General features: G+C 38.5%; 1 protein-coding gene across 2 annotated transcripts in view; it reads left to right on the top strand.

Annotated features, from left to right (window-relative positions):
• SRPX (sushi repeat containing protein X-linked) overlaps nucleotides 1-22,472 on the top strand; it is a 137,867-nt gene that overhangs the window by 58,512 nt on the left and 56,883 nt on the right. Inside the window, exon 2 of one of the 2 annotated variants that reach the window (XM_089673909.1) lies at nucleotides 20,798-20,863. The exons of the other annotated variant lie outside the window; for it this stretch is intronic. Within the exon in view, the coding sequence (XP_089530035.1) occupies nucleotides 20,798-20,863 (66 nt within the window). The remainder of the gene's footprint in view (nucleotides 1-20,797; nucleotides 20,864-22,472) is intronic. 2 annotated transcript variants of the gene reach the window in all.

Below are 22,472 nucleotides of genomic sequence, written 5' to 3'. Positions count from 1 at the left end.
CATTTCTTTGTATGCACCCTATTAAGTAATCCTCTGGTTTCTGCACCTGAGATATTATTTATGGATTCAGTTTTGTATGCTACTGACTAAAAAAGTCCAGCTTAATAGTAGAAGTATTTTAAATCAAAGGTATGAACTTTTCAAATATGTTTTAGATATACAGTACATATTAATAATTTTTTTGATTGTAGCCAGGTGTCGGCTATATCACTATGCCATTCAGGGACATTTAGAGATGAGACTGTGGTTAAACCTTTCCCCCTAGTGCCCAGTACTGGGACTGCTACATCACTTCCTGCTAGCAGAGTGGATCCAGTCCTTCTGACAGCAGAGGATCTTGGGACTTTTATTCCTATAGTAAATGCATACTGTATTTCTGAGTGCTGATTTATCTACAACTACCAGAGACCTGGTGAACCAAAAGGATGCTGGGAGAGCAGATATATTCTACAGCATGGAACTGGCTCTCTCCCTTGGCACAGGATTCAGGTTCAGAGTCAGATTGGTGGCCTACTGCTGTAAGACTCTGCCCATCAGTTTAGCACATCGGTGACACTGATCTCCACACCGTGATTGCACCAGTGTCTTTGCATCAGGACTGTCATTGTCCAGTCTTCACACAGAAATCTCTGCTTGCTGCATTGACAGGCCATCAAGTGGTAACGTTGTACATCCCTGCAAACAGCCAAGAGCCTGAGCAAGAACTCTCTTCCTAGGAGTCCATGCTATCCATAGTATTGGTAAGCGGGTGGATGCTCAGCCTCTTCCCGTTACCACTCTAGAAACATTGCATGCAGACACCTTTACACCTCATTACCAGGAGATCTTTGCTTTGTAGCAGTACTGCAGTCTATCTGTTTAATTGAATTGAATTACCAGTATTCACTAATGTTTATGGGCCCCCACCATTGCTAGCAGAAGATGGATACCACCATATCAGGAACTTTAAACATCATAGGACTCAAGTTGCAATCTCTAAATAAAGGGATCCCTTCTCTTTTATGGCCATTGTTATTCAATTTGGGGTGCTAAATATCTATCCATAGCGGAGTGTATGTTTACATAATTCTCTGCATTCCCCATTGCGGTGGTTCAGAGGGAGATCATAAGTCAACAAAAATTTATTCCCCCCTTTGGCTGCTGTTGTTGCAATTAAATGGTTGAAGCTTTGAAAAGACAGAGAAAAATTGTAAGGGAATTTAACAGCGCCAGAAAATGTTAATACCAGCTTAAAACTCAAAAGGTTTTTTTAAAAATAATTAAAACACCGTATATATAATTACATCATACAAGCTTGGTCCATAAAAATGACATAAAGCAACCATGAAACATATGAACTTAATAATGCACTTGACAACCTCAATGCATTTCAATTCTAGATGTGAATCTTCATCTGGGGTAATATTAAAGTGGTTATATCTGGAACATAAGCATATGTATCACATCCAAAGTACATTCAAAATTGTCAAGCCAAAGTCATATCAATTCTAAATCTTGGATGACTTACTGGACCATAATTACAAAATTGTGACATTTCCCAGGGGGTGAGGCTTCAACCCCATTAAAGCATAGTTCTAGGTGTTGGGGCACAAAGAACGCAGATGATTTTTCCCACTAGGCAGAAACACACACACATGCCATTAATGAAAAGTAAAACAAAAACTAACATGCTATGGTAGAGTATTTAGGAAAACAACATAGCATAGATACCTCTAGGGCTAATAATGAAGAAAAACAGAGGACTTCTAGATCCACAAAAAATAGGTAACCAAAAATGTTCATCCACATTCCATTATACCAAAAAGGAAAGGCAATTGGGTCTTCGCAAGGCGTTGATGCAATAAAGTGAAGATACTGAAATTCCCACCTGAAAAATACAAAAGTAAAACAATAATATGTGGGAATTATTAGAATACACAACATCACACAAAGAATCAAAATGTTGCTTATGTTGGTCAAAAAAATGTTTTATAACCTGGATACCCTTTTGGTGAGGTATTGAACAATATAGGGATTCTACATCTACAGAGACAAGAATGACATCAGAGGATACATTAAGGTTCTCAGTAATGTAAGGAAGTGGATAGTGTCCTTAAAATAAGAAGGAAGCCTCAGTACAAATGGTCTCAGAAAGGAATCAACCCAACAACTAGTGCTTTCTGTGAGGCTAGAATTACCAGACACAATAGGGTGCCCAGGAGGGTTTTCTACCCTTTTATGCATCTTTGGAAGGGCATAGAATGAAGGCATTTTGGGAAATATATTGTATAGATACTCCCAGGTGTCTTTGTTGATAAATCCCAAATTATGGGCCTCAGTAATTATTATTATTATTATTATACAAGCTTTATATAGCGCCAACAGTTTGCGCAGTGCTTTACAAAATGAAGACAGACATTATGGTTAGTGCAGTCAGAGGAATGAGAGGGCCCTGCTTGTTAGAGCTTACAATTTAAGACGAAGAGTCAAGTGATACAAAAGGTAATAGCTGTGGGGGATGAGCTGATGGAAAAAGTAAAAACACAGTGTATTAGAAGCAGGATAGGCTTCTTTAAAGAGAAGGGTTTTCAGGGATTGTCTAAAGGTGGATAGATTAGAAGCTAGTCAGACACATTGGGCTACAGAAACCCATAGGATGAGTAAAGCTCGGGAGAAGCCTTGGAGGCAAGCATGGGAGGAGGTGACATGGAAACTACCGTAAAGAGCAGGAAGTCTTGGGAGGGCCAACGAGAGTGTTGTGGTTGATATTTTGGGACCAGGCTAGTGATGTAGCTGAGTTGTGGAGGATGGCTTTGTAAGTTGTTGTTAGTACTTTGAATTTTATTCGTTGGGTAAGTAAAAGCCAGTGGAGGGATTGGCAGAGAGGGGTACTAGACACTGAATGGTTGGTAAGGTGAATGACTCTGGCAGCAGCATTCATGATGGTCTGAAGGGGGGATAGCCTATGTAAAGGTAATCCAATGAGGAGGGAGTTGCAGTAGTCAAGATGAGAGATAACCAGGAAGTTGTAGAGGTTGAGGTGGCATGATTTGGACAGGGATTGAATGTTGGTCTAAAAGGACAGTTCAGAAGCCAGGGTTACCCCTAGCACCCTGGCATACAGGGACGGGTTGATACTTGTGTCATTGATCTTGATCAGGGGAAGATTCACGTGAGGGAAGAAATATTATGAGTTCAGTTTTGGATAGTTTGAGTTTGAGGAAGTGGTGTGACATCCAGTCTGATATGTATGTTAGTAAATCAGTGATACGTGAGGAAACTGATGGGGTGATCTGAGGAGCAGAGAGATAGATTTGTGTATGTGTCATCAGCATAGAAATGGTAATGGAAACCATGGGAAGCTATCAGCTGACCTAGGGAAGAGGTGTAGATCAAGAATAGGAGAACTTTTGGGAACCCTGACAGTAAGAAGAATAGGAGAAGAGGAAGTAGAGTTGTGAGTGGCACTGAAGATGCAGTGAGATAGGTAAGATTTGAACCAACGGAAAGTACAGTCACGAAGACCAAAGAAATAGAGTTTGAGGATTTCCAACTGTATCAAAAGCAGCAGAGAGGTCCAAGAGTAAGAGAACAGAATAGTGACAATTAGTTTTAGCTATTAGTAAATTGTTTGTGAGTTTTAGGAGAGCAGTCTCTGTGCAGTATTGCAGGTGAAATCCAGACTGAAGGGGATCAAGAAGGTTATTCTCAATGAGGAGGCAGCTCAGTCAGTTGTAGATTAGATATTCAAGGAGTTTGGAGGCAAAAGGGAGTAAGGAGATGGGTCTTAGGTTGTTTAGATTGGTGGGGTCCAATGTGTCCAGGGTGGATGACAGTAAACTGTTGTAGACAGAAGTGGCCAGGTTGGGGCAGGACAGGCCTGAGATTTTGTCATACAGACAATCTGTTGCAGAAAAAAGAAGAGAAGGGTTAAGATGGCAAAGGTTTCTATGGGTTACTATTAGATAGTTGGAAGGCAAGGAGGAGGAAGACAAAGGGAGAGAAGCTAATAAAGTAGTGACCAGAGGGAGGAAAAGGAATGTTGGTGAGGTTGCAAGGAGTGCATAGGTTGGATAATACAAGGTCAAGGCAGTTCCCATCAGAGTGAGAAGAAGCATATGTCCATTCAACCAGTAATAGTTGAAGATTACTACTCATGACTGTTAAACGTTGCTAATCAATTATTTCTATTTTACCAGTGTTTCGCTTTTTTTTTTTAACTGGAGTTGTATATCCTAAATGCATTATTTCTGTGGTCTACTGTTTTAAACAAGTTTGATATAGAGGTGTTACTAAAGAATTGTGTCTCTTGCATTATTATTCTATACTGTTGAAAAATGTCTGTACCCAGAGGAAGGCTTGCAAGGTCAGGGCAACCAATGGGGACAAGCATTAGGCCTCATGCACACGGAGCATTTTTACAGCCACTGTTAGGGGCTTCAGGCATTTTTTTTTACAGCTTCCAAATGCACCTTCATGTTATCCTATGTGTCCATGCACATCGACTTTTAGAAGCTTTTAGTAGCAAGGGTCTTTTAGGAGCTTTAAAAAAAAACCCACTGCCAGTGCGACCAGGAGCAGAAGCGTTTTGGCAGAAAAAACGCTTGAAGCATGTACACACGTATAAATGCACCTAAACGCATGTTAACGCTAGGTGCCTTTAGTGCTTGAGTGTTAATTAATTTCAATGGCCAGAATAAATTATTATTCTTGCCAACGAAATGAATTAATGGCCAAGAGCTTGACGTCTGCACTTGGGCGTTAATTCATTTCATTGGCCAGAATAATCATTTATTCTGGCCATTGAAATGAATTAATGCTCACATTTATTCTGGCCATTGGAATGAATTAATGCTCAAACGCTCCTAAGTGCATCTAGCGTTTATAAGGTCAGCATTTTTTTTCTTCTCAAAAGCTCCTCCTCTGAATGCTTTTTGATGTTCTTTTTCCATTCTGCAAATACTCCTTTTCTAATAGGCATGTAAATGCCTATGTGTGCAAGGACACATAGGCTAAAAAAGAGGTGCTTTTAAAGGCTGAAAACAACAAAAGCAGCAAATGCCTGTATACACACATAAACTTTAATAGCATCCCAGTCTTAGTCTGTAGGGTTCAATATTGAGTTGCCCCACCCTTTGTAGCTATAAAAGCTTCAACTCTTCTGGGAAGGCTGTCCACAAGGTTTAGGAGTGTGTCTATGGGAATGTTTGACCATTCTTCCAGAAGTGCATTTGTGAGGTCAGGCACTGATGTCGGACGAGAATGCCTGACTCGCAGTCTCCGCTCAAATTCATCCCAAACATGTTCTATCGGGCTGAGGTCAGGACTCTGTGCAAGCCACTGAAGTTCCTCAACCCCAAACTCACTCATTCATGTCTTTATGGACCTTGCTTTGTGCACTGGTGTGCAGTCATGCTGGAACAGGAAGGGACCATCCCCAAAGTGTTCCCACAAAGTAGGGAACATGAAATTCTCCAAAATGTCTTGGTATGCTGACACCTTAAGAGTTCCCTTCACTGGAACTAAGGAGCCAAGCCCAACCCCTGAAAAACAACCCCACACCATAATCCCCCCTCCACCAAACTGTACACTTGGCACAATGCAGTCAGGCAAGTACCTTTCTCTTGGCAGCTGCCAAGCCCAGACACGTCCATCAGATTGCCAGACAGTGAAGTGTGATTTGTCACTCCAGAGAATACGTCTCCACTGCTCTAGAGTCCAGTGGCGGTGTGCTTTACACCACTGCATCCGACCCTTTGCATTTCACTTGGTGATGTAAGGCTTGGATGCAGCTGCTTGGCCATGTAAACCGATTCCATGAAGCTCTCTTTGCACTGTTGTGCTAATCTGAAGGCCACACGAAGTTTGGAGGTCTTTAGCTATTGACTCTGCAGACAGTTGGCGACTTCTGCGCAATGTGCGCTTTAACATGCACTGACCTCACTCTGTCTTTTTATGTTGCTTACCACTTTGTGGCTGAGTTGCTGTTGTTCCCAGTTGCTTACACTTGCTTGAATTCACTGAGCTCCTGAGAGCGACCCATTCTTTCACAAATGTTTGTAGAAGCAGTTTGCATGCCTAGGTGCTTGATTTTATACACCTGTGGCCATAGAGGTGTTTGGAACACCTGAATCCAATGATTTGGAGGGGTGTCCCAATACTTTGGGCAATATAGTGTATGTGTACATAAAAATTAAATTTTCTACCCTGGATCACTTATCTTCAGAATTAAGAGAAGTTCGAGGCATTGAAGTGGATGAGGAAATTGGTCAATCCCATAGATTAAGCTGAGGTTTCTAGAAATCCTAGCAGTCTCAGCACTGTATATTCTCCTTGCCTCTACTCTTTCTGTTGGAAATTGGTATTTGTACTTATCTACTACTATCCAACTGATTAGAATGTTTAAAATTAACTTTATTGTTTTACAGCCAATGTGTAATGCATAAAAAAAATTACAAGATTGTCAATATTTATTTGAAACTGAATTGCCTACATATATAATATTCACGCACCTTGCGATTCCCTTTACAAAATGTTCCATTCTTACTACGCTGCATATAGCATAAAGGAAGAATATAGTGTTGTGTATATATATTGTAAGTTATACATTCTTTAGAATATACAAGAGGTAAAAAATACAATAGATAAACCAAAAAAAAAGAGAAAAAACAGGGCTACCATACCCAAATAATACGTACAGAGTCGCCCCAGAGTAACAACATCTACAGTAAATCAAAAAATCTCCAACTCCTCAAAAGAAGGGACTACAAAGAGCTCAAAGAGTCCATGCGTGCAAACATATAATAGAAACACTTCTAATCTTTCACTACCTCAGACTGAACATCTGGACAAAATGTGCTTAAAAACACAATCAAAAACATGTTAAAATTTATGTAGTTCTCATATAAATATAGAACTCCCAAGGAATATCACCAAACTTAATTTACAGGTTACATCAATGATTGAAGAGAGCAGCCATTCAGAAGCTGAAACTAGTACAACGTGAAATGGGCAGAGGAGGAATAATAAATCTTAATACTTTTGTAAAAACACAGCAAGCACAGAAAAGGAAAATATGGGTTTTGGAGGAGTACAGTGGTAATAAAGAGCTTACAAAACAGAGAAAAATTATCTGTGAAAAGCCTTAATATAATAATATAAGTAAAGAAATCACTATAGATCCAATAACTGACCAATCTGCATGGGAGCACTGAGCTCTTCTAAAACACTTTCTTTCATGCACACAAGGCCACCATTGCTGACCTTTTCTTCTGGTAATGCGAATTGTCTCACTGTTGACTTGAATCAATTGCTTCAATGTTTTGAGTCACTGACCTGTAAAAAAGCTGGCCATACACTGATAGAATTTCGGCCAATTCAGAATTGATCAAAATTCTAACAGCAAGTTGTCCTGCTGGTTCAACAATAGTCACTTACTAAATTGACTTTTGTCAAAGGATCCCAGCTGAAAATTTCTGACCGCTAGCACTGAAGGCTGTCAGGATACAATAGCTCGGCGGGGGTAATTAGTCCATCCATATCATTTGTATGGATGGAGACATTTCCTATATTTCTTTTTTTCGGACCTCAGGCTGAACAAAAGAAGTCTATTAGTATATGGCCAGCTTTGCTCTAGCTTTTCTAATCTTCATAACTGAGTCAGGTACAAAGTACCGAGGCCAGCATATACTTTATGGACCAGAAAAGAGCAATTTATACATTTCTGCTATGAGAGTGTTTATTTGTCAAAACATTTCCTAAAATGTTCTATTTTCTAGAGACAAAAATATGTAAAATTATTTTATAAAGTGCATTTTTCTATTTTAACTAGTGCCAGGCTCCTTTTACACAGTGCGTATCATCTGCTGATCAGTTTCTGAAGCTTCATAGTTTTCTATGGGTGGCCGGGTGTAAATGGATTCTGCTGGCCATTTACATCAGGCCACCTTTGGTCGATCCACAAAAATGGATAAGGACACATTTCAGTGTATCAAGGGGTTGACATGTATTAATTTCTATACTGATAAAATATTTAGGTACAAAAAAGAGGTTACATTGGAAAGAGAGAAGGAGTAAGATAGAGTTATGCATTTCAAACCAGAACATCACCTGCAGCTTGTGATAGAGATTTCAGTGCCAAGTGTTACAGCTTGGATTATGTGGTGCAGCTTCATGTCCAGGTCTAGTGAAGATGCTGATGTGTCAGGATATGTAAGGCCTGGTTCATACCAATGTGTTTTGTAGTGCTTTTTGCAGAAGCGCACTACAGTCCATTTAACATGATTTACTTTGGGATGCGTACACATCTATGTGTTTATGCCGCTGCATTTTTGGAAAGGGTCAGGGACTCTTTTAAACACAAAACATTGTGTTTTTGGTTTAATAGACTTCAATGGAGCCACTGCACAAAAAACACACGTAGTGCGTTTTTGACACATTTTTGAGCATTTTGCATTTTTTATCTGTCCAGAAACAAGTTGCCCCCCCCAAAAAAGCATTAAAAAAATTCATGAAAACGTGTGTGGAAAAACCCAAAATGCACCACAAAAAAAGCACTGCAGAAAAGGACAAAACGCAAACTGCATTGATGTGAACCAGGCCTAAGAGAGTGAGCATTTTGAGCATTTTGCATTTTTTATCTGTCCAGAAACAAGTTGCCCCCCCCAAAAAAGCATTAAAAAAATTCATGAAAACGTGTGTGGAAAAACCCAAAATGCACCACAAAAAAAGCACTGCAGAAAAGGACAAAACGCAAACTGCATTGATGTGAACCAGGCCTAAGAGAGTGAAGTTTCTGGCATTAGACATGTGCTTTTTGTTTCGTAATAAATAGATTTTTGGAGGAAAATTTGACTTTCAGAGATTTGGGTGTATACGAATCTCCCAATGGACATGGTAACGAATGTCAACGAATCCGAAAAAAGGATATAATGAAAGTAACAAATGCATTTGTTTCAATAGTTTCATTTGGATGATGTCACATGATGCGATAGTAGTTCGGGCCCATGTCGAAATGAATTCAATTTTCAAATTCATTCAATCGTTCGGATTTGAGCAAAGTTGTGATTTAAATGGAATTTGTGACCGTCACAGTCAGTCAGTTCATTTTCACAATACTAGGCATATCGTAGGTTTGGAAAATTCAGGGCTGACGAATTTTGCATTTTTCATTCTGTTGCGTCCCAAAATATCGAATAGTTTTGATATATGAATAACAAATCTACCCAAAATATTGAAACTGAAAATGAATATACAGTTGTGTTCAAAATAATAGCAGTGTGTTGAAAAAAGTGAATAAAGAATGAAATCCTTCCAATAGCTTTTATTTCCATACACACAAATGCATTGGGAACACTACACATTCTATTCCAAATCAAAACATAAAGAAAAATAGATCAAACTTTGTTGTTCCTCTAAAAAAATTGAAGAAAAGTGAATATTAGACTGTTCAAATAAATAGCAGTGTTTGTATTCTTCTTTACAAACTCAAACATTCACTATATAAACTGAAAAATGTTTGAAGATTTTGCTTTCCTTGGAATAACTTAATTAATATTTAGTTGTATAAGCACTGTGTCTGAGAACTGCTGTACATCTGTGTTGCATGGAGTCAACCAACTTCTGGCACCTGTGAACAGGTATTCCAGCCCAGGATGATTGGACTACATTCCACAGTTCTTCTCTATTTCTTGGTTTTGCCTCAGAAACTGCATTTTTGATGTCACTCCACAAGTTTTCTATTGGATTAAGATCCGGGGGTTGGGCTGGCCACTCCATAACGTCAATCTTGTTGGTCTGGAACCAAGATGTTGCACGTTTACTGGTGTGTTTGGGGTTGTTGTCTTGTTGGAACACCCATTTAAAGGGCATTTCCTCTTCAGCATAAGGCAGCATGACCTCTTCAAGTATTCTGATGTATTCAAACTGATCCATGATCCCTGGTATGCGATAAATAGGCCCAACACCGTAGTATGAGAAACATCTCCATATCATGATGCTTGCGCAACCATGCTTCACTGTCTTCACAGTGTACTGTGGCTTGAATTCAGTGTTTGGGGGTCATCTGACAAACTGTCTCCGGCCACTAGACCCAAAAAGAACAATCTTACTTTCATCAGTCCACAAAATGTTGCGCCATTTCTCTTTAGGCCTGTCAATGTGCTCTTTGGCAAATTGTAACCTCTTCAGCACATGTCTTTTTTTCAACAGTGGGACTTTGCGGGGGCTTCTTGCAGATAGCTTGGCTTCACATAGGCGTCTTCTAATTGTAACAGTACTCACAGGTAACTTTAGACCTTCTTTGATCTTCCTGGAGCTGATTGTTGGCTGAGTCCTTGCCATTTTGGCTATTCTTCTATCCATTCGAATGGTAGTTTTTCGCTTTCTTCCACGTCTTTCAGGTTTTGGTTGCCATTTTAAAGCATTTGCGATCATTTTAGCTGAGCAGCCTATCATTTTCTTCACTTCTTTATATGTTTTCCTCTCTCCAATCAACTTTTTAATCAAGGTACGCTGTTCTTCTGAACAATGTCTGGAACGACCCATTTTCCTCAGAATTACAGAGAGAAATGCACTGTAACCAGCATGTACAATATTTGCTGCCTTCCTTCTTTAAATAAGGGCAATAATTGCCACCTGCTTTTCAAAGAATGAATGACCTCATTAATAGAACTCCACACTGCTATTATTTTGAACATGCCCCTTTCAATTAGTGATTCAATTACACAGAATCAGCAGCATGCATGTCATGACTGTTGGGTCTGTTGGATATCTATTACTCTACTACACCTGCTAGTAAATTATTTGCCATGTAGAAATATCATTTCTACCAAAAACAGTGATTGGTCAGGTTAGTGATGCTATTATTTTGAACACAACTGTATAGCAATCTTTAGAAAAAAGTTACAACATTTTTGAATACACCAGGACCAATGAAAATTTGAAACTAATGCCGGATATAACAAAATGATTTTTGAGAACGAATTGGTTCAACATAATGAGTATGACGAAACAAAATTCTTCAACAAAGAAATGCATGTCTGTAGATATAGCCCCCAGTATTGCGAACCTATATATGGCTAAATGGGAAGAGGAAACAATATTTAACAATATGAGAAGTGAGATAATAATGTATAATAGATTTATTGATGACCTGATACTAATATGGAACGGTGATGAGACATCACTAATAGGGTTTTATGAGAGCCTTAATGAGAATAGTAAAAATATCACCTTGAGCTGGAATATAAATAAAAAAGAGGTTAATTTTCTAGATATATGGTTGATAAAAACGGGGTCCCACCTATACACAAAAAATTATTTTAAAAAAACTAACAGAAATGCGTATATAGCAGTCAACAGCAGCCATTATAAACCATGGATAAAAAATATACCCAGAGGAAATTTTTGCTTCTGAGAAGAAACTGCAATAATTTAGAAGACTATAGAGAACAGAGTAATACACGTATAAAAAGGTTCATAAATAAAGGGTACAGGAGAGAGATTATAGAAAAAGAGAGTAAAGAGATAGAACTATTGTATAGAACTATTTTGCTAGAAAATAAACACAAAGCCAATACAGAGAAGATAGATGTACCAATAGTATTACCATTCAATAAACAATGTACAAAACAGTATAAATAGGCATTGGAAGGTACTTAAATTGGATAAAGACCTCAAAAATATTATACAAGATAAACCTAGATTTATTTATAAAAAAAGGCTGAACTGAGTTCTTTTCCATGCTCTGACAGTGGGGTATTTAGGTTTTGTGCTGCCCTAGGCAACACAAAAATCAGCCCCCCCACGGAGAGGCCCTGACACTGACCAACACCCTTTCCCTCACAAAGAGAGCCTGACATTGACCAACAACACCCCAGACCCACTTTCACCCAGGAGATTCTTCCACTACCACTGCCCCCCCATACACTGGCCACCCCACCCCCACCCCAGCGAGAGAGAGAAGACAGTCGCCTTCAGCTCCTGATATCCCTGGGAATGAGAGTCGGGCTCTGCATACACCATCAAGCAGCCCGCAGCCTCTCTCGGATCCCACCTGGTCCCCATGCTGCATGTGCCCCTTCTTCCATCCCTTCTTCTGGGAGGCGGTGCTGCCTCCCTGAACAATGCTTTCCTAGGCAAATGCCTTGTGGTAAATACGCCCCTGTGCTCTGACCAGGAGAAGCAGACAAAATCCCCGGTCTCCTCCATGGGCCATAATCAGTGGGTAGAAGGCTAGTCCCTAGTCTCCTCCAAAAGCCCCTGTCCTGGTTGTGTCTGTCACAACTTACATGAAGCCAATCTCTTTTTTATATATATCTAATAAAAAATAGACATCTAATAAAAAATAGAGCAGATTATACAAGAGGAATTCAAGTCAAACTGGGACTTTTAATTTTACAAGTATAAACGGGATGCTAGCGTGGAGGTACTACATGCAGTAGTAAGTGGCAAGTGTGTCCTATTTCTGATAGGCAGCGCACATGTTGCAGGCCAGTCCAGATTGTTTGATTTTATAGAGTTAAAGTAATTTATTTCCGATTAGTAGGAGTTTTTCATTTTATTTTATTTTACATTTTATTAGCCGCACCGATAACATTAGGAAGTGGTATCTTCAGTTATGGACTCGTAGCCGAAACACTTAATAGAAACTGAGTCATGAGGATGGGAGGAGTATGGGCAGGGTATATTTTGCAGGCAGGGACCGAAGATTGCTGTCTGGAGGAAGGCGAAACGTGTCGACATAATTTCAGGTTCCGTCAAGATCTTTGTGACGTCACGTCCAGTGAGTGGAGCACACGCTATCAGCGGTGCTTGAGAGCCATTTTTGCTGTTCAGCGTTGTACTGATGAGGGTCACTGAGCATATACCATTTTAAGGCTGATTTACTGTTTACAACATGTGAGTGCAATACGTACTTTGGTTTTAATAAAGGAGTGTTACAGTAGTACACTATTAGTGTTCCCTCTTTTGCTTTTCTTCTGCATGTGGTGATCAAGTTTCTTGTGAACGAAGGCATAGAACCCATGGATGTCTACAGAAGATTTCAAGCACAGTACAGTGATGAGACACAATAAGACATATGAGTGGTGTATGAGTGGTGTAAAAATTTCAAAGATGGCCATACATCCGTCAGTGACGTCAGGGGTTCCCAGCCTACAGCAGTCATTCCTGTGAACATTCAGCGGGTGGAATGCCTGATCCTGGATAAACCGCTCACCCGCCCCCCCCAAAATTTGGGTCTCCTGGGTCCTACTTTTCTTTGAAATGAAGCCCTCCACCAGCATGCTGCCACCATTGCGCAGAGCTTCCATCTTCACCTAGTTGTCCTTCTGGGTTTGCGGGCTACTGCCATTTGAATGTCCAGGCCATGGGAACCATGGTATGTGCTCTGTATTCCATAGCATACTGGCTGCACTGAATGCAAAGTGTCACTGCGCACACGTTTAGGAAATACTCATTGTACCTGCAGGTAAGCCTGACTGTAAGCTTACCTGTAGGTACAAGATAAAATAGAGAGTTTACTACCACTTTAATAGCTTGTTTGGGACAAGTACAACACAAGAACCAAACTGGAAATTTCTACCGTTTCCCAAAGAGTGGGTCTATGCCATACATTTGCATTCATAAATTCATAATGCTACACGAGTATAAAGTTTATTTGACTATAACATCTTCTGAGTATAGTGTTTGTGATTATTTCCTAGCTCCAGCAACTCCATAAAAGTTACTACTAAAATAAAGTTTCTAGAGCATATGTCTTCAATAATTAACTCTCTTCAAATTAGGGAATACATGGTAGTATTTAATTCATTCCAGTAAACATTATGATCTCTAAAAATGCTTGCACAGGACTATGCTGATATATAATTACAGTTCAGTTGACTGAACATCATAATTAATTTGTTTTGCATTGCTGAAACAGAACAATTCTATGTTCATTATTTATTGGAGACCACAAAAAGTTACATGTTTCCTCTTAAGATGGTACAGGCATATAAAGTTGTGAGAACATTTCTTATATGGTGCCTAAGGGAAATACTGTACAAAATGGGATGTACATGTGCAAAGTATTTTAGCCATATTAATATAGTGTTATAAGTATGTGATAATAAAGTGGTATTAAACCCAAAAGAAACGTGTTATAATGCAACTTACCATTTCTTAGATGTGATGACTACATTTTTTAGGCTTTCTTTCTTCTTTTTTCATCTTGTGATCCAACCAGTAAGTCTATTGTTTTTCAGAAGCACAAGCTCTCCTGCAGATGTATCAGTTGCAGAGATGAAACAAACCATTTATTACTAGCAGGGGTGCTTAAAATTATCAGCTTTTATTAAATTATGTAAAACCTTTTTGTTAAAAGAACAAAACTGTTTTCTGTAACTGCCTATCAAGTATTAACTGGAGTTTAGCTTCAATTTGTTAGTGTATTTAAATTTGCTAGTACATCTAACACTCCCGTCCCCCCAGACTGACAGTGCTCCTGTCCTAAAGTTCCCCAGTGCTCCTTTATCCAGAGTGGGGGTACTCTAATACAGGAGTTGTGTTACTGGCCACATCTCAAGGTGAAAACAAAAGGAAAAGAATAAAAAAGAAAGCTAATGCAACACCACACCTAATGATTGGTAAGTTGCAATATATTAATTTTTTTGGAGTTTAATACCACTTTAATTAACATTTTTATATGATGTAGTATCATACAATAAAGGAAATATATAGTGTGTGCGAGTTTGTATAAAACAGGCAGATGTCCAACCTCTTTCTGTCATCACTCTAGAGACACTTCACGTGGACATATTTACACCTCAGTCACCTGAGCAGTACCCTCACCTATCTGTTTAAATTCATTGACTTGCCAGTATTCACTAATGTTTATGGTGCCCCACCAATGCTAGCAGAAGACTGCAGACGCTACCATATTAGGAACTTGTAACATCACAGGACTCAAGCTGCAATCTATAGTTAAATGGACCTCTTCCTTTCTAAGGCCATTTTTACTCAAACCAGGGTACCTACATATATTTATGCTGGAGTATACGTTTACATAATTCTCTGCAAACCCCTTGTAGCTCTGGTGGCCCAGAGGAAATGATAAGTCAACAAGTCTTCTCTTTCCCCTCTTACTGCCAGTGTTGCATTTAAATAGTTGAAGCTTACTTCTCATGACTGTATAATCTGTTAAATGTTGCCAATTGACTGTTTCTGTTGTACCAGAAATTCTGCTTTTATGCATTAAATGGGGTTGTGCACCCTAAACCCATTATTCCTTTGGTCTACTCTGCTGAACAAGTCTAATATAAAGGTATTACTAATACATTGTGTCTCTTGCATTATTATTCTCTTCTGTTGAAATATATCTGAACCCAGATTGCCTTAGGTGTCAGGAGGCTTGCAAGGTCACTGGGGGCAACCACTGGGGACAAGCATCATCAAGCAGCTCCAACAAAGCTACATTTTTTAATGCCATTGCAATATACATGTAGAAGGACTTTTCTCCAGTTTAAATCAGAGTGGCTGACCACTATTACAGATATTTTTCTGGTAAACAAATTTAAACAACTGAGTAAATATAAGAGCTGCTTGGCTATGTGTACATCCCGTTTCCATACCCTGCATAAACAGTTTGCTGTATATTCCATTTTGGTTCCTTCCTGGCACATCCAGGCGCATTCATTACTGGACTGGTGACACCCAGCTAGTGTGGTTAGCTTTTTGTTAGAAAGATATAATTCTTCTGAAGACGGTGGCAATCTCCAACAGATTTCTTCATACTGTACAACCAGAGTCTATTGTTGTATGTGTCTGAATTACTATTCTTTACAAATCTTGTCTGTAATCACCATCCTCTCATTTCCTTCTGCATTTGATGTGCTCCAGACACTGTAATTGTGGTTTGTGTATTCTGAATATAAAAGGATGAACGTGACAGAAAAACAGTCTTATTTAGAATATACTTGGATACATCGCATTTTTAGTTTTATGCAAATTGAGACTGGTTGTTGTTTCAGGTCAGTTTGTTTCCAGTCAAATCCAAATTAATTTCTCTTCTTTTGTCAGATATTGTAGCGTAAAGTTGATGGAGTGTTGAGTCTTGGTTTACATTTATTTTTCAGATTCAGGATTTATCATTTCCAAATATATATTTAGAAAAGTTAAAAAGCAAAGTGCTGTAACCTATTGCAACCAATCAGAATGCACAGTTGGCTGCCATGGGTCATTTTTGCACTTTGCTGGGCTCTTTGCATAAGCCTTATTGAATAAGCCATAAATTAGAATTTATTACAGTTCTAGGATAGTGTTTTTAAAAATCCCTAATGTATTATGTTTATTATTTATAGGTAAAATTCTTTATTACATATTCACATTAACAAAGTGGGATAAACTATCTGTACTCATAAAAATTTGCCAGGAATGCGGAAATCATAACTATTATTGTATGTTTATTAAAATGTTGATTGTCATACTTTGAAAATATACTATATTCATTAGCATTTAACTGGTAAAATACTATGGTCTTTTATATGTCAGTTATTTAAGTTCACCTGGGGTCTGCTTGCTGCTAAACGCAAATGTGTCCGCCCAAAACAGATAATTCCATTTTTGGCAAATGTAAGAAAGTTAAACCACCCAAATTGTTGTAAACAATTCAAGAACTCCAGCGATGAGATATCTTTGTTTGAGTTCTTAGGTCTACATGTGTGTCGGGACAAGTCCCAGTGGTCCCACTCTCCCTTTTCGATTTATAAATGCTACTTTATATCATGGAGAATGTAGAGGGAAAAAAATCTGAAACATTAGTATGAAAATCTATTCTTCTGTTTCTGAAGAAGGTAATAGATATAGTAGAAATATCCCAGTTATTCAGGGTGGGTTGTAACAGAATCAGAAACTATGGTAAAGAGTAAAGAGTAGAAACAGAGAGAGCAGTATGTGTTGAGATTAGCTTAGGTGTGAGTTGCTCATTAACATTTCTTTTATTTCCAAGGGTGGGAAAGGTGTCTGGTGGAAGGAGTCATTAAGGTCACCTGGCAGGGGGTCTTCATGAGGAATTTGAGGTGTGAATGGTTATTAACATATCTTTTGTTTCCAAGGGTGGGAGAGGATTGAGGTGTGAATTGGTCATTACAATGTGTGACAAGCTTGGTAGGAACATCCTGTGTTCAGTGTTTTGCCCATTTGAGTACCTTGAAAATGCTTTCAATGCATTTTTCATGATGACAAAAAGGCTCTGGACAGCATCAGGAACTGCGAGAGTAAAAAAAAAATTCAAATGCTTATAAATGCGATTTACAGCGTTTAGCTGCATTTTCAAGCGTTTTGCGTTTGAAACGCTGATAAAAGCGACTGCTGAACACAAGTTTTCTGCATTCAAAAGAATGACTGTAAACGAAGATGTGTACATGAATACATTGGAAAACATTAGGGTGAGTTCAGGGGCTGCTGAAAAAAACGCTGAACAGCTCCTAAATGTGAGTTTATCAGCTGCAGTGTACATGAGCCCTGAAACTGATATATCAATTCTAGGTGGTTTGACCTTTATTTTCTCCATCACAAACTAGTGTGATTAAGGCTTGCCTTTGTAATCCTTAGACTTAAAGTGCACCTGTCTCCAGACAATTGACATCAAACTATTTACATATTTTTGACAAGCACTAAAGGGGTGTTAAAACAAGCCACTCACCTCTCTAGCTTCTTTTAACATGAAGTTATTCATTCTCAAAGATCACAAAAAAGACTCTCTCTGAGTTTCATTTGGTTTCTAGGGACCCTGCTCTGTGCCCCTCCAGGACAGGTGCAGCGTCAAGCTCCGCTGCTTGTCAAATTCTATGGTGGGCTGCGGCTGGACAGGCTAAATGCTATACTGAGTGGTACTTGTGTTTAGTGCCCTATGTATTCTGGAACACAGAGCACCTGCACTCTGGGCATTCATCCCTGAATGCATTGGGTACTAAACGCAAATACCACTCAGTACAGCATTCAGGCTGTCCAGGCGCAGCCTGCCATAGGTTCTGACAGACTGCAGACAGTGAGGCTAGTTACTTCACCTGCTTTTCCCATGTTCAAAGGGCCTAACAGATTAGCAACATCTGTTAGCAGTTTACATTAGAGGGCTGGCAGGTTGCCAGGATCTGATCTCCAGGGAAAAAATGGTTAGATTAGAAGGTAAGTTTCCAGTTCCTGTGTTAACTTTGAAAATTATTTTTTCCTCAATGTTTATAGATACATGGATGAATGAGAGATTTTTTAAAGTGCTATTACTGTTTGTTTAGAGTATATGTATAATCTTAAGTGTGTATGATCTGGCTACAGATTTACTTTACAGAATGTTACAAAAAGCAATTTATTACAAATCACTTCCATTCCATCCCTTTGTGATCCAGGATTTGACTGACCCTAATGGTACAAATGTAGACTATTACAGGATTTGCTTCAGTGGCAGGATGCAGAATTCTCCACTTATGAATATTATCATAAGCCCATAGACTACTACTGCTGTACATTTGTGTCTAATTGTGGGTTATAAATAATGGTCTGTGTATACTCGATCTATACAGCTAATATGTTTGTCACAAAATGGTGAGAACAATAAAGAGAGTTATGACATAATTGCTGCTGTCAGTGCTTTTTAAGGGTTCATATACAATGTCAATGATGGTTGGTTACAGGTAAAGCTGCAAAACCCTGAAAGATTTGGTTGTAATGGAAATACTTGAATATATTAACGAGTCATGTTACCTGGTTTTATGTTAAAGCACTTACTATGATGCTAAAATAATAAATATAATAATGCTAAATGCAGTATACTAAACTATAACATGGTGCAATACCACATTGGCTGTATGAGTACTGCAGTAGGTGCCCAAAGTCTGGAATTTGATTTTCGACCATAGTTTTTCTTGGGTGGATAATTCTTACTAACCAAAGTTTACCCAGTTCTGTTCCTCCATTCATATACTGTATGTGTGGCCATAGGTAAATATGCAATCCACCAATGCAGCCCCAACCAAAATGATATGTTTAAGGTTAACTAAAAACCAATATCAATATTTAAATAAATCTTAGGTGATGTTTGAATCCCAAGAAATTTGGAGGCATTATCTCCTTAAATTAGAACTACAGGCAAAACATTTCTGTTTTCATTTTGGATAGTGTAAGGGAAGGTTATACCCTTGTCATGTTGGGGTTTTTTTGCCATCTGTGTTCTACTCGGGAGATCTCCCTTCACTTCCTGTCCCATTGCCACAATAGAAACTGAGAGGAAATCCCTCCAAAGTGAGGCAATCACTGGTAGTAACTAGGGTCATCAAAGCTAGTGTCCCCATTGGAAGGTTTCCACTCTGTTTATGTTCTGGTGTCTAATCGATTTTCTTTCATATTCACTTTCAATGATAATGGTCACCAGGATGAATGAAGATGGCAGATCTTAATGGAGATGCAGAAAGCAATAAAAACCTGACAGGTGTTCTAATCTTTCACACTTTAATCTTCAACTAACAAAGTTTTGCCTGCAGGTATACATTAATAGTTCCCTCTTTGAGATAACATATTTTGCTGCTGCAATCCATAACCAACATCTGTGCAAACACTTATATGAAAGGACGGATATTTATTTTTCACACTCTGTAGTAGCTTGTGGTGACAACCTTGTGGATTTTTTTTAAATAGATGTCCTTTAAAGCTGAACTCCATGCTATCAGCCAAACACAGTTACAATACATACATCTGTGTAACCTGTATAAAGAGTTTTGTCAAACCTCAATGTTAGAATTCCCAAGGTACCCTGCTCATGCGGTTACACTACCATGATTCTGTAAGGCCCATTAAATTGAAAATAGTACAAACAAATGTAGAGTTTGGAGGAGTAACCAGTAATGAATCCAATCACAAACTACCGTACATAAAATTCTGGTTCTGACTCAACGAGATTATAAAAAATATACAGTAACATAAACCATAGTCCGAAGTTCAATGCAAAAATCTTATTACAAAAGAAAAAAAACAAAAATAGGACCAATTTTAAAACTCTTGGCCAAAGATTAAAGAAAACCATGACCCGTACCACCTTTTGTATGAGCTATTCTTGCAACTTTACGTAGCTTGTTGATATAACTGCACTTCTAAGGGTTTGAAGTGGTAGGGGCCATGGTTTCCAAGAGTTTTAATATTAGTCCTATTTTTGTTTTTTCTTTTGTAAAAAAGTTTTTGCACATTCATATAGGAACTATGGTGTGCATTTGTGCATATTTTTGAAAATCTAGTGAAGTAGAGTCAGAATCAGAATTTTATGTAAGGCGGTTTGTAATAAATAGTTTATGTAATCTTTACACAATATAGCTTGGTCATCAACTGGCCTCCAGCCTGCTGATTGGGCAATTAAAGAGCCACACCAATTAGGTCAGCACTCTACTCACTTTGAGTGTTCCTGTTATTTTTCCATTTTCAGCTGTCTACTGAAGCGGAACCTGACTAGCTGACCTTCTTTCCTCTAGTCAAATTCATATTGTGCAGAAATGTACAGGAAACACATATAAAGACATAGCTTTAGCTGTATTATACTAGATATTTAAAAGTACAATTACTACTTTTTAATACACTATATTAAATGGGGGTCTTTTACAGTATATCTGCTTGGAGTTCAGCTTTATAGAATAAACTAAAAATGTGGCTTGAAATAACCTGGATGACAAATTCAGAACGGCACCGTTAATGCACTGGCTTATAATATTTTCTAAGAACACTGCTTATCATATTAATTTCACTGCTGCTTCAACATTTTTTTTTCTCTGCTATATTTTTTTTCTTTCCTTTATTTTAGGATCGGCGTATTCACCACTGGAAGATGATGAGGATGTATATACACACTCTAGATACCGCTTTAGAGGTGAATGCTTTGCTTACTCTGCATGCTTTGTGTGGCTGTAATTAAACTACTTATAGCTTACTAAGACTTGCCTGAAATGTGCAGCATACGTAGAACCATCACAAATGTCAACTTACTTTATTCATGATGTTATCTGTTTCAGGTTGTTTTTTTTGCCTTATTCATTCCATATTTATACCATAATTTAAATGTATATTTTTTATTTGTCTTTCATGCGCTTCCATATACAAGTAGTATGGCGTACACCCCTATACCTTACATTTACTAGTGTAAGATATTACAGTAATAAACTCTCCCTTATTTTAAGTAATGCATGAAGAGCCTCCAGTTTTCATCTTGTTTTTCTCACTTAGGTGCTATAGGCTGCATTTGTGGATTCTTTATGTTTGTGTTGTGGCTCCATAGGTTTCTCCTTAGTAGTAGGTCATCCACATAAGGTTGACCAGTAGACATAGATACAACACCTCCTGCTCTTGGGGACCCAGATCAGAAGAGGACCGATGGACCAATGTAAAGTATGATGCGTAGAAGAAGTTCCTCCAGGACCGGTCAAAGGTTGTGCAGCTCTAATGCGAAGCTGGGGAAGCTTGATATAAACTGTAGTAAAGAACAAAGAACAGAGCGCACCAACCTTGCACATTACCTCAATAAGCAATTAGTAGATTTATTGATATAGGAATTATACTCACAAGAGTAGCAATAAAACAGGCATATCAAATCCCAAAACCGAGTCCCTGGGCTAGGAGACACGTGCAAATCCCATCAGGAAGGGAGATTCTCATGATGAAGTTGACGCTGATGAAGAGCTCTGATGAAGAAGGGATCTCTCTTTAAAATGCGTCAGCTTCACCCAGCAGTGAGTAAATGCCACCAAAAGAAAGCTCTATTTGTGAGAAAAAAAATATAAAATTTTCATATGAGTACAATGTTGCATGACCGCGTAATTGTCATTCAAAGTGTGACAGCACTGAAAGTTGAAAATTGGCCTGGTAAGGAAGGGTGTATAAGTACCCGGTAGGCAAGTGGTTAAAGGTTATAAAGATAAACAAATTTGCCAGACAAGTTTACCCTCTTACCTGTCAATTAAGACATAAATGATCATGTACTGTATACCAACAATCACCCAACTGTGAGAGGTACAAGTTGGAGCCCAGAAGCTTACTAAACTGGATCCTTTCCCCTGCAGTGCCACCTAGCGTCAGAAATGCACACTTCTCTTATTTGCGAGCTGCATTGAGAAGTACGTTACTTTGTATTCCAGGATTTGCTTGACTTTAGTTGAGAGAACTTGTTAGGACTTCACATAACGTCTCAGAAACCTTTCATTAAGGTTTTCATGTTATATAGTTTGAAAACCATATCATGGATATATTATTTATCATTGTAGAAGAACATGTTCCACACTCCTTTTTTTTCAATTTTTGGAAAAAAAAATGAAAATGTTTTTTCTGTCTCCCAATTTTTCCATTTTTTTCAATGCCTTCCCATCTCTAGCCACCACATAATGTCCTCTGACTGACCAGCTAAGAGGATATGAGTATTGGTAGGAAGTGAGGAGTCACAATGGATCTGGAAATTGCTAAAATGCTAAGAAGGGGCCCTAGTGAAG

The sequence above is a fragment of the Staurois parvus genome, unplaced genomic scaffold (genome assembly GCF_062004578.1).
Source record: "Staurois parvus isolate SC_StPar_1 unplaced genomic scaffold, SC_StPar_1.0 ptg000145l, whole genome shotgun sequence".
NCBI lineage: Eukaryota > Metazoa > Chordata > Amphibia > Anura > Ranidae > Staurois > Staurois parvus.
Note: the sequence above shows the minus strand (reverse complement) of the source record. Positions and strands in the feature narration are given on the sequence as shown.